General features: G+C 37.8%; 1 protein-coding gene across 1 annotated transcript; it reads left to right on the top strand.

Annotated features, from left to right (window-relative positions):
* Positions 1-344: 344 nt before the first annotated feature.
* LOC121295433 (alpha-N-acetylgalactosaminide alpha-2,6-sialyltransferase 1-like) lies at positions 345-17,566 on the top strand. Its single transcript, XM_041220033.1, has 9 exons — positions 345-479; positions 2,939-3,296; positions 5,867-6,035; positions 7,024-7,189; positions 9,781-9,919; positions 15,039-15,142; positions 15,237-15,320; positions 16,742-16,841; positions 17,005-17,566. Exons 1-9 carry the CDS (start codon positions 364-366, stop codon positions 17,173-17,175), a joined length of 1,407 nt encoding a protein of 468 aa, XP_041075967.1. The 5' UTR covers positions 345-363; the 3' UTR covers positions 17,176-17,566.
* The last annotated feature ends 469 nt before the right edge of the window (positions 17,567-18,035 follow it).

The raw sequence follows: 18,035 nt of genomic DNA, 5'->3' as shown, positions 1-18,035 counted from the left end.
ATGCGCTGGGACTAAAACCAGTTCTGCTGGTGTGCTTGCAGCAGAGGTTAGAGGTGACACATTCAGCTCAGGAAGATGATAAAAGGATCACCTTATTGAAATAATGAGTGTATTATAAAATAACCTTCTAAAATATATATGTACTTTAAAGTAAAAGCTGGCAAGTTTTTTTTTAATGAATGAGGGATGCAGGTAAATGCTGTAACAAATCCTGCACTGAAACAATTCTGTTTGCCAATAAGAGAAGTAAATCACTGAAGGAACCTCCCTCAGGTCACAGTGTACTCCCAAAACAGGCAGATAACTTCAATGTGCAGGTAGCTCCTTTACCTTTACAGCATGAAGCTCTGTTACCTTTACAGCATGAAGTGTCAGAGTTTGAAGAAGATCATTTTTGGTCTCATGACCGTAGTTTTTATACTAATCATAGCCTCTTTTTTTATATTTAAATATGAGGTAAATGTGGATTATCTAAACCGGTGAGTTACCTTTATATATATATACTTTTTTCCCCTTTAAACAACTAAAATTTACATAGGCTCAAACCAAAGTATTTTGTGATATTCATAAATGAGAGCACAGAAAGCATAAAGATGCATGGTTAGGGTACAGACGAGTACAAACACGACAAACTGCAGAATTACTGTGCACGTTTCCCATGCTAAACTTCCATATTTAGAAACAAGCCTAGTTTTATTTATGCTTTCCGTTTTTGGGAACCCTTTCTTTAGATCTACGTGTTGGCTTGTTTTCGCTGTGCCTTGGTCTGCGCTGCATTTAACATCACATTCAGGGTCTGGGCTGCATTTAACATCACATTCAGGGTCTGCGCTGCGTTTAACATCACATTCAGGGTCTGCGCTGCGTTTAACATCACATTCAGGGTCTGCGCGGCGTTTAACATCACATTCAGGGTCTGCGCTACATTTAACATCACAATCAGGGTCTGGGCTGCGTTTAACATCACATTCATGGTCTGCGCTGCGTTTAACATCACATTCATGGTCTGCGCTGCGTTTAACATCACATTCATGGTCTGCGCTGCGTTCAACATCACATTCAGGGTCTCCGCTGGGTTTAACATCACATTCAGTTTGTCCTGTTTGTTTTTTTGTTTTCTGCTGCTTTCTTTTTTGTAATTCTCCTAAGATCATGCCATTTTTCTTAATGGCGGTTACAGAGTCCCAGTGAATTTATTTTGTTAGTTATTTCTTTCCATGTTTCTTAATGTTTTTTTGACCCTGCGAAGTGTTAATAATATCCCCCCCCCCCCAATTTTAATAACAGGTCAACTTCGTCTTTGTGGAAATTTATTTTCCTTTTTATTTTGGCTGGTGCCATAGTTGCATCAAGGTCGGAGTCTGCAGAAGCCATAGCTTGATCCTATTATATTTGCCTACAGCTTCTTTCTGTTCTGTACGGTACACCACTCATTTATCTTTGCCAGAAAGAAGTTATAAATCTTGACTTTTGCCGTTACGAATCTATTTATAATGAGATGTAAATTCTGATTTCTCCTGTATAATGACCAGTAGTTTATGCTGTTGGCAAATTATTACTATAGTTGTTCACGAAAAAGAGCTGTTTAATACATTGCACGCAAAAATTGTACAAAGGACGATATTTACAAATTTGCAGTATTTACAAACACATAACTAATATTAGTATATATAGCTCTGTATGTATACATTATATTTCTTTAACACCTTTCAAACTTATATTAAATTTGTAGTACTTTTTGTATACACACTGAATGAGACAAGTCTAAACCAAATAGGAAATACACACAGCTTTTAGAATGTGCAATTACAACTTAGAATCGCAATTACACTTTTCAAGCATTTCTACACATCTCAGCCCTTTAAAACATAATACATCAAATCACAGTAAAAGTGAGCTGGTGAACACACAAACTACATGAAGGGGTCTCAATTTCTTTGCCAGGTCACGCTTTATTTTAAGGGCTGTTTTTTTTTTTTTTTAACTGTTAATGTTTAGCTAAGGGTTAGGGTTAATAAAAACCCGATTTAATTTGCTAAAAATTACTACAGTAACAATTTGAACTGATTCCCACCATACGATCGACTGGGAATTTATCATCCATTTATCGACTCTGGTGTTTGATTGTTCATCCATAGAGCTCTGGTGTTTGCAGTTTTAACTGGCCTACTATATATTACTAACTAACAGTTAACAGAAAATAAATAATGTACATTAACATGTAAAAAAAAAATGGCCATTAACATAAAGCATGACCCTTTGCCACGTGTTGGCGAGCAAGCCTTCCTTGTGTACGTTCCATAAAACAAGTGGCAGGTGCCTATGTGATCTGTGGTATTAATGTTTGAAATGGTCTCTTTACTTACCACCTCTTGGATGGCTTAAAATCTCAAAGAAGCTGTGTAAAAAGTGAACCAAATCATCTGATAAGTCATGCAGAGTAAAAGTTAAACTGCCTGCCTGCCTAAAACTACAGCAAAATGCTAATAATGTACAAAAATCAACAACTACATCTTTTGATAACTCTCTGGATTGCACCTACTGTGGGCTCAATTACTCACATGTAACAGTGGAGTGGTATTTTAAGCCTGTGCCAATTTTTTTTTATATATATTAAATAAATAACTGATTATTATAACTAGTTGGATGGAGAAATAGGATGGACAATTTCACTTGTATGCAAACAGCAACTGCGTGGGGATAGTTATACCGTTTTAGTAGCTTATTTCCATGCTTGGTTTGTCAAACATCAGAACCATCAAGGGTTATTATTTTAAATAGTCTTTCAATTGTATCTAACTGTACTTTTAACTGGCTTTCAACTGTACTTAATTGCACTTTTTCTTTTGGTTTGTTTCTTGTAAAGTGCCTTGGGATACTTGATAAGAAAGGCTATATAAATAAAATGTTGTTGTTGTTGTTGTAAATCCAACAATAGGTATGTCATGGTGGCTCCCATTCCAGAAAACAGAGACAAAGCAACTTTAGGAGAAAAAGCAGCTGCTTCTCTAAGATCTACAGTGATGAGCCAGGAGCCACCTCTCAAACCCACTGTGGAAAAGCAAGCCACTCCTGTGAATGTACCCAAACCCACGACAAAGAAGTCTACCAGAGAAAAACCCAAACCCATAACTGAGAGTACTACTGTAGTAAGACTCAAACCCACAACAAAGAAGTCTACCACAGAAAATCCACGACCACAGACAAAAAAGTCCTTAAGGATTGAAGATTTTCAACTCTACCCCAAGTGGGACATAGAGGAGGACTACCACCAGGACCCTTCTGCAAAAAACACAGTAAGGAAACTGTTGACTTGATATTTCTTAATTGTAATTGTAATTAAACAATAAACAAATACGTTTCTGGCAGGGAGGATTTTAACCCCCTCCCTGCCTTATCACAGTGGTTAACATGCACACTTTGTTACATACGAGTTGTACAGGGCACAACCAGGGCACAGAATGACATCATTGCTTTCCCACGACTGCAAAAGTGCATGAATAGGAATTTCACAACATACCTCTCTGAATTCTCAAAACAGGGGAATATGTTTTTACTGTACATTTTGTATAAGTATAAATAACAAGTACAGTATGTTGAGATGTACACATCTCCACACTGTCGCTGTTAAAACCATTGACATGTATGGCAAGCCATTTTAACAATTTTAATACTGATATCAGCAATTCTATTTTTGATATCAAAAACTGTCAATGTTATTTTTTTATATCAAAAATAGAATTGTTGATATCGGAAATAGAATTGTGGATATCAAAAATTGAATTGTTGATATCAAGAATAGCATTTTTTATATCAAAAATGGCATTTCTGATATCAAGAATGGTGTTTTCGATATCAAGAATGGCATTTTGACATCAAGAATGATGTTTTTTATATCAACAATTCTATTTCTGATATCAACAATTCTTTTTTTGATATCAACAATTCTATTTCCGATATCAACAATTCTGTTTTTGATATCAACAATTCTATTTCCGATATCAAAAATGCATGCTAATGAACATCTGGATTCAATTTTGGACTTTAAAAACACATACTAATAAGACGGAGACTTCTGGTCGACACATTTGTAAGCACATTATCCTGGGTATGTCAAGAATGCCATGGCCGATAGTGTTGATAATATTTCTGCTGTATTAAGGCACGTTTTTCATCTATAGAAAGGCCAGCCAGAATGGACATGTCTAACAATAACGAAGCATCAGAGTTAGTGACTTTAACATGAAGGTCTTTTCAAAGATGAATAAAAAGATATTTAACAATTTATTGTATGGTCATAACACATTGTATAACCTATGTATTTAAAAACAAACAAACAAAAAATGTTCTACATTCAGAATGCAATAGCTGAACATTACTATTTCTGTCTTAATTAATTGAAACTATATAAGCCTTGTGAGTTCCAATCCTGCCTGGAAGTGCATTTTCTATTAATTGCTCATAAAACATTGTCCATGTCATGAGAATTCTCAGACATTTTGCCAAACACAAAACAGACATATAATTGTAATTCATGGGTGTAATTCATCACCTAATTAGTATACATTTCTGATATCAAGAATTCAGACTTGATGCTCATTAGTATGCATTTCTGATATCAAGAATTCAAACTGGATGCTCATTAGTATGCATTTTTTATATCAAGAATGCCATTTTTTGATATCAAGAAAAGCATTTTTGATATCAAGAATGGCATTTTTGACATCAAGAATGATATTTCTGATATCAAGAATGGCGTTTTTGATATAAAGAATGGCATTTTTGATATCAAGAATTGTACTTTTGATATCAAGAATTGTACTTTTGACATTGAATTGTATTTTTGATATGAAAAATATAATTACAATACTGATATCAAAAATGCCATTCTTGATATCAAAATGCAATTTTTGATATCAGAAATGCCATTCTTAGTATCAGCAATTGAGGATTAAATGTTAAAACGGCTTGCCATAGACATGTCAACACCAAGCAGAACTCTCTGTGTAGCTGTCACAGGGTAGGCTTGAGTGATGTGTGTAGTGATGTCAGAACCAGGACGCAGTACACCGCAAACAGAGGTACTGAACTGAAACTGCTGCAGCAGTGTATTTATTTAATAATAAATTAAACAGTTTTACAAAAACAGGAAAGAAAAGGGCACAAAACAAAACAAACAATAATTGAACTTTAGAAAAAACAAGTACCTTTAAACCTAGCAGTCTCTCTCTCTCTCTCTCTCTCTCTCTCTCTAGCCTCTAAGGCTCTAGCCAGATGCTCACAGGGTTATAGGGACTTGGGATTTAACTCCACCCACACCAACTAAACATTATAAGACTAATGTTTTTAAACATCTGTAATAATAATGCAATTAAAATAATACTAAGACATAAATACATAAACGGGGTGGGCACCCTGTAACAGTAGCTTACAGTGCTTAAGATTATAACAAAGAATCCTGTTGCTGGAAAATATTTTAATACAAAAGTACTTCTCTTATTATAATTATAGCAGCTACAACCTCACTCTGAAAATAAAGTGTGTGTTTTGGGAAATCCATTATTCAGAGTGGATGTATGAAGGAATTAGGTGCTGGCAGCTCTGCTCACTCTACTCTCCTCTGAGACAATGATGGGTGCCTAATGTTTTCCTTAGTAAGATGTTAGATGCATTTTTAAAAATGTAAATACGACTTACAGCAAATTACTTGTGAATTATTACAAATCATTTTTTTGTAGTCAGCAAAGGTATTCTTTAAATTTATGACCCAAATGCACAATACAAGTTTAAGTGCCCTGAATGGCTTCCTCTTGTTCATTATCTCACATCCCTAGCCCACTACATTTTCTCAATGTTTCTGTTACAGACCTGCCCAGAGTCTATAAGATCCAGGTCTGCTGAAATTGATTGGTTTAAACAGATCTTCATCCCTGACATCAGCCTATTCATGCACAAAGAACACTTTAATGATGAGGAGTGGAAGAGGCTGGAACATTTCAACCCTCCATATGGATGGATGGGGACTAATTACACAGGTGAGGAATGAGCTTGGAAATGACTCCGGCACACCCAGGGCCTTCCTAGGTAGTCTGTAGCCATGTTAACTTGATTTGCATGCTTGGTCTTGGTTAGTAAGTTGATGACCTGCATGGAATATCAGGATATGCAATGCATGACATGGTGTTGGTGTCAGAGCAGGTCTCCATCACAGCAAGGCCCTGTGTAAAGGTCTTCATGAAAAATGAAAATGAATGTGCAGGACCAGTACATTTGTGACATGCACTACATACACATGTTGCTTCGCTTGCAAGCAGTGAACTACGTCATCGAGTCAATGTAACTTGCCTAGCAATAATCCATTCAATTGATCTAAACAGTGGCGGGTCTAAATCATTAAGACGGGACCTCCCTGGCGAATGACATATTTTTACAGAAAGAAATGCTCTCAGTTTGATGTGTAATTTCCATTCATTTGAATGATCTAAACAGTGGTGTTACTTCAAGCCATTACCCATTACCCAGTTACTTTCAGTCTAGTGGAGATCTCATATATACTGGCAACTAAGCATCTCTGCCGAACATTAACTTCTCTGTGTTTGTATATGGTGATTGAGACTGTGAATGCTTGTTCACCCAAGGTACTAGCACAGCATTATATGCAAACCTGTGAGCAGGTTAGTTGAGAGTTAGTTGAGAGTTCATAATGCTACAAAGATGACAAGACATCAGTTATGTGGCCACCACATGACCAGCACTATTGTTCTAAGGTGACCTCCTTTGGTGTGAAAGCATGTTACTAATCTGGATTATTGTGTGCCTTTTACCTGATAGATGGTGAAATATTTTGATCAAACCCCTGTATCCCTGCTGCCTGATCTTATTAGATCTCAGAAGCTAAGCAAGGTTACCCCTGGTTAGTATTGGAATGGAGCCTGCATGGAAATCAGGTGCTGCGAGAAGCTAGAAGTGATGCTGGTGGCTTAGTGAGAATTCATTTTCTGTGTCCTGTTCATTTTTATTTAGAAGTCAAACAGGCTGTGGAATTGATACCTGGGCTAAAAGAACAGAAAGCCCTGCTCAGCTCCAAGAGGAATGACGGTTGTATCCGTTGTGCTGCTGTTGGGAATGGAGGGATATTGAACGGCTCTCGGAAGGGTGCTGAAATCGACTCGCATGATTACGTATTCCGGTACGAGGTGCTCTAAAGTATTTTCTAATGCAAGATACATGTTTCCACTACTTCAATAGAAGAACAGCTGGGGGCATGGTCAGCTCAACCACGACTATATTTGATCTCACAGAACCATCAAACACCTGGTTATAAATCTGATTATTATTGTCTCTTTCAGAAAACATATCTTATATAACATAATGCAAAAAAAAATAGTCTAAGTTACTAATTGCATCTGATTGAGAATGTGTGGCCTGACTTTTCAAAGTTAGGAAGAAATACAGGTCTGTATTTTTTTTTAATTAACTCTAATTTTCTGAAAGGAGAAGAAATCATGTTGCTGTTACAAAATAAAAAACAAAACACACCGAGAGTGCTTAAGATAACTTGAAATATATAACTTAGTTGCCTGGCTCTAGTTTTGTAACATGAATATTTATTTATTTATTTATGCTTTGAAAATATGGTGCAATATGTCTTCATCATCTTTTTTTTGTATGAGGTACCTTTTGTCATTCTGCGGATGTATGTTATGGTAATCTGCATTTTCATGATACCAGTGCCCACGACTGGGATGTATGTTACTGATATATACTTAAACAAGCTTAATATCCCAGCCAATCAGGGGTACAGGACCAGCTTCCTTAATGCCAAGCGCAGCCTGGGTTTATATATATATATATATATATATATATATATATATATATATATATATATATATATATATATATAATGGAATGGCATTATGGCATTATGGAAGCTGCTTCTGTACTCCTGATTGGCTGGGATATTAAGCTTGTTTAGGTAGATATACAGTACTGTGCAAAAGTTTTAGGCAGGTGTGAAAAAATGCTGTAAAGTAAGAGTGCTCTCAAAAAGAGACGTGTTAATAGATTATATTTATCAATTAACAAAATGCAAAATGAGTGAACAGAAGAAAAATCTAAATCAAATCCATATTTGGTGTGACCACCCTTTGCCTTCAAAACAGCATCAATTCTTCTAGGTACACTTGCACAAAGTCAGGGATTTTATAGGCATATAGTCAGGTGTATGATTAAACAATTATACCAAACAGGTGCTAATGATCATCAATTCAATATGTAGGTTAAAACACTATCATTAACTGAAACAGAAACAGCTGTGTAGAAGGAATAAAACTGGGTGAGGAACAGCCAAACTCAGCTAACAAGGTGAGGTTGCTGAAGACAGTTTACTGTCAAAAGTCATACACCATGGCAAGACTGAGCACAGCAACAAGACACAAGGTAGTTATACTGCATCAGCAAGGTCTCTCCCAGGCAGAAATTTCAAGGCAGACAGGGGTTTCCAGATGTGCTGTCCAAGCTCTTTTGAAGAAGCACAAAGAAATGGGCAACGTTGAGGACCGTAGACGCAGTGGTCGGCCAAGGAAACTTACTGCAGTAGATGAAAGACACACCATGCTTACTTCCCTTCGCATTCGGAAGATGTCCAGCAATGCCATCAACTCAGAATTGGGAGAAAACAGTGGGACCCTGGTACACCCATCTACTTTCCGGAGAAGTCTGGTCAGAAGTGGCCTTCGTGGAAGACTTGCGGCCAAAAAGCCATCCCATCGACATGGAAACAAGGCCAAGCGACTCAACTATGCACGAAAACACAGAAACTGGGGTGCAGAAAAATGGCAGCAGGTGCTCTGGACTAATTTGAAATATTTGGCTGTAGCAGAAGGCAGTTTGTTCGCCGAAGGGCTGGAGAGCAGTACGCGAATGAGTGTCTGCAGGCAACAGTGAAGCATGGTGGAGGTTCCTTGCAAGTTTGGGGCTGCATTTCTGCAAATGGAGTTGGGGGTTTGGTCAGAATTAATGTTCTCCTCAATGCTGAGAAGTACAGGCAGATACTTATCCATCATGCAATACCATCAGGGAGGCATCTGATTGGCCCCAAATTTATTCTGCAGCATAACAACGACCCCAAACATACAGTGAAAGTCATTAAGAACTATCTTCAGCATAAAGAAGAACAAGGAGCCCTGGAAGTGATGGTATGGCCCCCACAGAACCCTGATCTCAACATCATCGAGTTTGTCTGGGATTACATGAAGAGAGAGAAGCAACTGAGGCTGCCTAAATCCACAGAAGAACTGTGGTTAGTTCTCCAAGATGTTTGGGCCAACCTACCTGCCGAGTTCCTTCAAAAACTGTGTGCAAGTGTACCTAGAAGAATTGATGCTGTTTTGAAAGCAAAGTGTGATCACACCAAATATTGATTTGATGTAGATTTTTCTTCTGTTCACTCACTTTGCATTTTGTTAATTGATAAATATAATCTATTAACATGTCTATTTTTGAAAGCATTCTTACTTTACAGCATTTTTTCACACCTGCCTACAACTTTTGCACAGTGCTGTATATTTGAAATGCCTGTCAGTCATTTAATGTGCTAATGCAGAATAGAAAGAGGTTGATGAGTGTTTAACAAAAGTCACTCATTTATCAATGATGGATTTGTATCATTATGCAGACCAATTTTTGAAAATGTAATGTATGTAATTTTAACGTGACCTAGCACACACTGTTTATATTTATATAAAACACATATAGACCGATGTGTTTGTGTTCCTACAGTGTGAATGGGGCTGTTATCAAAGGCTTTGAAGATCATGTTGGAGTGAGAACCTCATTTTATGTCCACACAGCTCAAACCATGCTCTCGTCTCTCGTGGGTTATGAGGAACTAGGTTTTACCAACATACCCATGGATAAGGTAAAGATTGAGACTTGATACTAAGAACTGAGGGTCAGATATTCAAATGAGATGTGTTTCACACAGGCAGTTGCAGGGACTTTTTCAACTGAATTCAGCCTTTATTGTTATTACAAGTGCTTTTTCCTCAAGTCTAGAGGCTGCTGAGTTGAGAATAATTATGCAAGTCCACCTACAAGTGCAAAAGTCAAAAAATGCTTACCACAAATCACAGTGTTGAGGACAATTTTTGTTCACATGTTTAATAAGTGCGATTGCATGTATGCATGTTTGTAATTGGTCAAGATGACATTTTGAAATGTGTTATTTTGAATTTTGACTGAATAACAGCAACAATAAAAAAACGTTTAAACAGAAAATAATAAAACCTGTGAGGCAAGTTTGCACTCATCCATGCAACAATGACATTCAAAAAATAGAACTCTACCGCACTAAGAAAAAAAGAAAAGCTTTGTTTAAATGAACTTTACGCAGAGTAAAAAAAAAGTAATTTTTTCAGTCAGGAAAACTCATGCTATAGAGAACAATATTTATTAAAGCTTAGACAACAAATACTATGTTATACATATCTTCATTACATCTTTGGCCTGCGAGGTGTCCCTGCCCATAATGTACTTTGCTGATAACGGACAGGCTGACTGTAGGGAATACATGGGCAGGGGAGCAGGATAGCTGCCCTCCCCTTTAGACAAAGCCGAAAAACAGGTGGAGGCTGGGCAGGAGCAGATGAACTCCGACTACAACAGGGAGGTGAGATACAAAGCACTTTCTAGCTGATCACTGGACATGTTGTTTAGCGAATGCCAAACTTTGACGTAGCACCTTAAGTACTGTAGCACAATCCACACAGATGTAACGCTTCTCACATTTTCCTGTGCATTTACCACATACTGCTCTTTCACATTTGACACAGAGATAAAAAGTTTTATTTGTATTGCATTTAGCTACTCTGTATTGTTTTCTCTTGCGTGTGTCACTGGTGCTTTCTAGTTTTCCAATCAAAATGTTTCTGCCAAAGCTCTGTGGCTAACTGATATTTGTCCTGTTGTATTCCTTATACAAAATGAAGGTGTTGATGGCTGCCAGGTCCACTACATTGTAAAATACAACAACTGCCAACCAACAAGAACCGGCTTTCATTGATTACTGACGTGCCAGCTGGTCCAAAACGTACACTTTGTACTTTGGGTCATTGTAGAAATCCACAGTCTCCATTTTTTCTTGTCAACAGTCCTGATGGCAACCGATGTATGAAGGGAGCTGAGAATAATTACATTCTTTCTCGGCTTGCACTTGTAAACAGTTAGCGTAGCACATTCATTGTGTTTCATAATTGTACTGGAGTACAGCTGTGTTGCAAGTTTGGTGCACAGGTGGTGAAAGCTCTCTTCTTGCTTTGTTCACTGTTCCAACCAGGCTGTTTTTTTTTTCTTCAACTCTTTTTCCAATCTACTTTTTGCATCCTATATGCCTCTGCTACAGTACAGCATTGAATGTGGTGTAGCATTTGTATATTTATCAATAAATGAAAAGCATTGAGTGCTATCGATGTTGCGTTTTGTGTACGGCGTGGGACTTGAGGTTTCAATGAAAACATTTTGTGCAGCCCATCTTCCCACAGCGTCAACACCAGGATTGATAATTTCCCAAATAGTGCCATCTTCCCAGTCTCCTGAATGCCTGTTCGTGCAGATGATGCAGCTGGAGTAGCTGTCCTTGGTACTACTGCGTTTCAAGCGGTTCGCATTGATGGCATGCCTGCAGCTGCTGTAGGAGAATATACAGGCAAAGCGCCTGGCATTGCGGAGTATTCCCCAGGACTGCTGCTTCTGCCATGACCTCTTCTATGCCTGTGGAGCCCTTTTTGTTGTGGCACTTCAGTGGCACCATCCTTGCTTTAACTGGTGGAACTGCCTGTATCACAAATCCAGGATTCATCATTGTCGTGATGACTCACATTCCCTGCATCAGAATCATTTTCGACAAAGCGGTAAGCATATCAATCACTTCTTGAATGGTCATGCGTCTTCTTTGAGCCTTTTTGAGTTTCAGCCTAGTCTCTGTCAGTGTACCTGTAAGAGTAAAATAGTAATACTATACGACAGCAGACTATATATGCTCACGTAGACAAGCAGAAACCAGCTCTCCAAGGAATTGATAGGATTACAATAGAGATTTGGATAACACGTCTAGACTTCAAGAGCCATATTCTATTCAGACATACTGCTGTAAGCTCAGTGGGGGTAGAGATAACAGGCTTGTATATGAAAAAAATAGAATATTGTAGGTTATATTCAAAATAAAAACATGTATTGTAAAAGGCAGTCAAAATGACTGCTTTGGCGGTTCTAGGTGGGTGGGATTATAACTTTCTTATTTTCGCAATCCTGCCTTTCAAACACTGTCAGGGTATTTAATAAATGTGTGTAGGAAAAGTCATAAACAGACAACTGCATAACTTTCAGATATGCAGAGTAATTTAAATTTGAAAACCTCAAACCGTCAAAAGGATTGCTGTGACAGTTCTAGTGTTAAGCAACAGAACCCGGAGAAGAGGGCTTTACCATCTGTAAGCCTCACCTTGTGTAGTTAAATACCTGGAAATACATACATGAATACTGTATTTGCATATTTTCCGCCAGATTGATCGAACAGAAATTAAACATAGTTTGAATGATAACATTCAAAAGGTCCATTAGCAGAGATAGGGACCTCATATGAGACTGAATGCAGTACCCCGATATACCCCGTGTAAATTCGCCATCTTTGTCAAATTACTGATTTTTGGAATTGGCAAAAATACATAAAGAAAAACCTTTTTTTTTTTTTTTAAAGTTATACTAGGATGTATAATTTTGGGTTAGGGAGGAGACAGAGGTAATAATAATAATCGTTAAAAATATCTGATCACTGTGTTTTGTCTGTATAGTCCGTTTTGTTTGTCCTTTTTGTTTTGGCGAAAGTGCTGTGTCCTGTGTGTTTTTGTTTGTTACAGCCTTTTTATTTACTGTTCTGTTAATTTATTAATTAAATGCTGAGCGCAAGCAAGTGCTCAGCTTCCCCAAAACTCCAACTCTCTATTTATTTCCTGGTTCCTGTTTCTGGTCTGACGTCCCTCACTCCGGCCATCTTTGTGACAGTCTCTCACAGTCGTTACAGTTCAAAATGATTTTTAACCAAGCGAAGGAACAGATACATCGCTTCAAACCCTATGTATACCATCACCCATGACCCCTTCATAAACGATTGCAACCGCTCCTGTAATCCACGGCTGTCATATTATTTACCTTCCGGGTCAATGAGTTAGTGTACCGAAGCTCTGTCTCTTTTCTACATGACAACTTCCTTTTAATCCTCAGAACGAAGTGTGTCAAGCCAAGCAGTTCAGAATATTCTATTCCCGTTACTTAGTGCCCTCACAAAGTTTTACCACCAAGAATCATTGTCTTTCTGTCACATATCCCATCGCTCAGAGTGGAGCTGAAGGAGCATTTGACTGCCAGGAAAAATAATCAGCATTTTGGTGGTCTTTCCCTGCACGATGTACCATGTGCTACATGAAGAGCTGCAATGCCATATACCACCGAGTTATCCGGGCATTGCTAACCCTTATTGTGCTTAACCACTTGAGTGGGGCGTGGTCTGTGACAACATCAAATGAATGTCCCAGCAGGATGTATCGTAAGGAGTGAGTAGCCCATTTAATGGCCAAACACTCCTTTTCAATTACGGAGTAGTTGCGGTCCCAAGGGAGCATCTTTTTGCTGATTTACCAAGTATTCCAGAATATTTTGGTCCCATTACTTAGTGCCCACACAAGCTGGGAGGAAGATTTACAACCAAGAATCATGGTCTTACTGTCACAATTAGTTTAGATGCATTCATTACCTCAGCCATGTGATTTCAGCAATCTCCCTGCATTTCAGACTTGCATATATATGGAAGTGTGGCAGGGCCCTGTCTGTAAATTGTAATATTGTTGTGTGGTGATTTGGTAATGATTGGCAGGGATGGGGTTAATTTCCTATCCCTGCCAAAATACATGTGAGAATGTGGCTGGAGCTAATTGAATAATTGATAATTAGGCTCCAGCCACATGCTATAAAAGAGAAGAAAATCCTTTGTTTGGGGCAGGAATTTGGGAGTGAAAAAGTTTTGTTATTCTGTGTTTTGGAGAAGATTCAGTGAAGGCGCTGCCCAGCCTGAACAGTTCTGTTTAAAACTTTTGTTTTGGCCCTTGAGCTGGTTATTTTCGTTTCTGATTACTGTGTTTGTGACTTGTTTTTGTTAAACCCTTCATTTTGCTCTGTGAGGAGTGTTTGGTTCAACTTTTTGATTTATTTTTTGTTTATTAAACAGCGCAGCAGCGCTTTAACTGCAGTTTTACTGTCTCCGAGTCTCTGTCCTCCCAGCTATGCTGTCACAGGAAGATATTCACAATGCAAGCAGAGTTGCATAAAAGTTACATAAAAATGCAGAATCTTTGAATATCTGACCCAATAATCTTGATTTTCCGAATTGACTTAATTAAGGGGTCCTATTTACAAAGCTTAGATTCATGGGTTATTTTAAGACTTTTTTTTAGATCTGGTATTCATGAGAAAAATTCATGAATCTCAAACTACAATGTTGATGCCTTTGTGTGGAATATATTATTTATATATTGAGAGTGGCATTATGGGGGCTGGAGTTATCCTACAGGTTCAGCTTTTCATTATATGTCAAACAAGGGCAACTGAACCACCTTTTAAATCAGCCTGAAAGAGCAGCCTGGTGTGGGCATGGAATATTATGTTATCTGATGTATTTGCTTTGTTAATAATAGTTTAAAAGCACCCCTGTCACCTCAATACAGCTAAAGAATGATGTCTACTTCCACACATGTCTGGTCCTCCAGTCATTATTAAGGTGGCCCCCTGATTCTGGAATTTAAACTGCTATTCTTGAAACTGGAGTCTAAATAGCTTGATTTATAAAACTATTGCATATATAGACTCTCTTTAATGAACCATTCTTTATTTAATGCAGAAGATAAAGGTTAGGGTCTAGTTTAATATCCCTTTCTGGGAAGAAATAGACTGACTTATATTCATGGTAATGAATAATTTGCCTTTTGTAGGAAACAAAATACATCTTGGTTACAGAAGGCATGAGGGATTACCAATGGCTAAGAACGTTACTGCTGAATACAGAGGTTTCCAGAGGACCCTATCTTGGAATGAGGTAAGGTTATTATTGTGTCTTTTTATGAATATAATGTTTTTTTAAAAGTGGTTTGCTTGTGTAACTTTCTTCATGTGTATTTTTTGTTGCTTAGGCCAAGGTTGTATTATGGGACGGATTTCAGACCAGAAAATTATTTGGTTGCTCACCCTGATTTTAACAGATACATTAAAAACAGGTACACTTTTTTTGTCTTTATGTGTCGTTCTGATCTTGATTTGGTGTACCCTTCTAAAAAACATTTGAACTACTTTTCACCTGAAGATTTTTAAATGACTAGCCCAATAACACACAAGACCCGGAGCTAGTGTAGTGTTCAGTTAAAAAAGATTTAAATAAACAGATTTGTAAATACAACTGATAATGGAATACATAAAAATGACAATTGTGTATAGATTCAGTATTGGGCCTTTCTCCAGCTGGGCTTATCGCTCGATAGATATTTTGGGGCAATTGACCCCCACATATATAATCCTGGGGGAAGAACTGGGAGGTGGAGAGTTGTTGATTCTGGTGTGAGCGTTGTTGTGAACGTGTGATTGGAATACTGGGAATGTATGCGCTGAGAGAAGGTACAAAGCCCTTGGATAGGAGCTTGGAGCGGGGGCTGGCTCTCGTCCCGAACTATACCTAACAAGCAACATGCCTTTGACTTTTTTCATTTGTTTAGCAGTACAGAAAAACCTGTCTAATCCATCTCCTCTACATATCAGCATTCTATATAATTCAACAAGATGTTTAGGTTCCGACAAAATCCCTATTGAAATTAATGTGTGTGATACCCTCTACCATCCCAAAACCTGCCTATTCTGGAATCCTGCATGATTTTTAAGTCATGTCTCTCTGAAACCTATATAAATCAGTTGTTGTGTATACTCACGTTAACAGCACACAAAACTTCTGAAAACCAACACAACAAGAGCTAAGTGAAGAATTCTTCATTGCAAGGCACATCATTTCAAACATTCTGAAAAGAAAATATGCCTACTTAAAGCAACAAGAAGAAAACCTGAATGCCGGCAAAAAGCATCTGAATCCTGCATGCTATGGGAATGGTTTAGACAGACTCGCGTAAATAACAGGTACAGAATTTGCTGAGGCATTATTGTGTTTATTATACTGTATGTACAGTAATAATTATTTTTAAAACATTCACCTTTTTTAGGTACAGTGTTAGATTTTTTACAGTCCAGCAAACTGTCTAATCCAGTACAATATTCCGTTCCCAAGCGACGCTGGATTGGACAGGTTTTCCTGTTCATGTAGATGTTCATTGTTTTCCTTTTCCAAGTAGAGGCTACCTTGGCAATGGTATAAGTAGTTTCTCATGGACCACAGCCAGCTTTAGACTCAAAATATCAGAATTATGCTTCAAACTATCCAGGATTAATAGGTAGCAGGACGGTGTAAGGAGGCATATGTTGGATATGTTGTGTGTAGATGTGCTGTGGTGTTTGCCGAGAGCAAATGAATGGTTTGGAAGTGTGGGAGATGGAGTTGCATTATTTTATAGGGACTCCCGGTATTTACTCATGGACCAAGGTTGGGAACCTCTGCTACTATAGAAAGTGACTCTGGGCTTTTTCATCTGACTTGCAGGTTCTTGAAATCAAAAACTGTTGAAGGAATAGATTGGGCCATCTACAGACCGTCCACTGGGGCCTTCGCTCTGCTCCTGGCTCTGCACCTCTGTGATGTTGTAAGTACGATTATACAATATATTATACAATATTCTCCTACAAACTGGGGCAGATAACTAAATATGGAATTTACTTTTCCCTCACCTTGCTTACTAAAAATGGAACCCCAAAAAATGTTGTCTACACATGCCACCCAAAACACACATACATTTATCTCTACAGGTCGATGCCTATGGATATATCACAGAAGACTATGCCAAATATCCAAACCACTACTATGACAAGACAAAGACAGAAACAGTGTTTTACAGCAATCACGACTATGGATTGGAAATCAAGGAGTGGAAGAAACTGCATGATGCTAAAATCATGAACTTGTATCAGAGGAGATAAAGAAACCAACTATCAGAGTTGGAGTTTACAAATGCGTTAATAACATTACAGCTACTTTCCACAAAAAAGAAACAAGTTTGTCTCATTACCTTTTCTCTGTTGTACAGCTACATTGCTTGTACATGTGTGAACAGGCTGACTGGTGTTTACGTCAGCCAGGAAATGCAGGAAACTGAGTGGTGAGTGAATTGCACTGGTGAGCAGTTTTATTATAAATAAAAGGTTTAAACACAATACAAAACCAGAACAAACAAATCGGCACGTTGGCCAAAATAAACAGACAAACAAACAAGACAAACCAAAACAAGTACTGTGCAGGTCCTCCCTTACGAGTAGCAGTTGTTATATTTATTATTTTTCTCCTTCTCTCTCCTGTTCTTTCTCCTTGAACACACCAACCCTGAGTGAGTGATTTGTGCATCTGTATATACAGCTATGTTGGAATTCAATTACTAATTTATTATTCACTTCATTCCCAGCATGTGAACTAATTTGTGCAATCCCTGTGCTCACATACTATTACACACTTTATCTGCACATGAAGTGATTGTGCAGTCCCCGTGCCTAAATACAAATATACTTTTTGAATCATCTGTGCTACATAACCCACACTCCATGCACCAATACATATATACATTAACATACAGCATAAAACACAAAATAAACATGGCATGGAGCACCCCACCACATCATGAAAAATGAAATTACAGTTATAGTCAAAAGTTTACATACCCCCACTGGAAACATAAGTATAATTTCTAGAAATTTCTCGAAAACAATATTTTTGGAAAAAACTTTCTAGTTTTTGTGGATGAGAAAAAAAGTTCCAAGAAATTTAGCAAAACTCCAAAAATGCTAAT

Source organism: Polyodon spathula, chromosome 20 (assembly GCF_017654505.1).
Source record: "Polyodon spathula isolate WHYD16114869_AA chromosome 20, ASM1765450v1, whole genome shotgun sequence".
Classification (NCBI taxonomy): Eukaryota; Metazoa; Chordata; class Actinopteri; order Acipenseriformes; family Polyodontidae; genus Polyodon; species Polyodon spathula.
The sequence above is the reverse complement of the archived record's forward strand: the minus strand, read 5'-3'. Positions and strand labels throughout refer to the sequence as shown.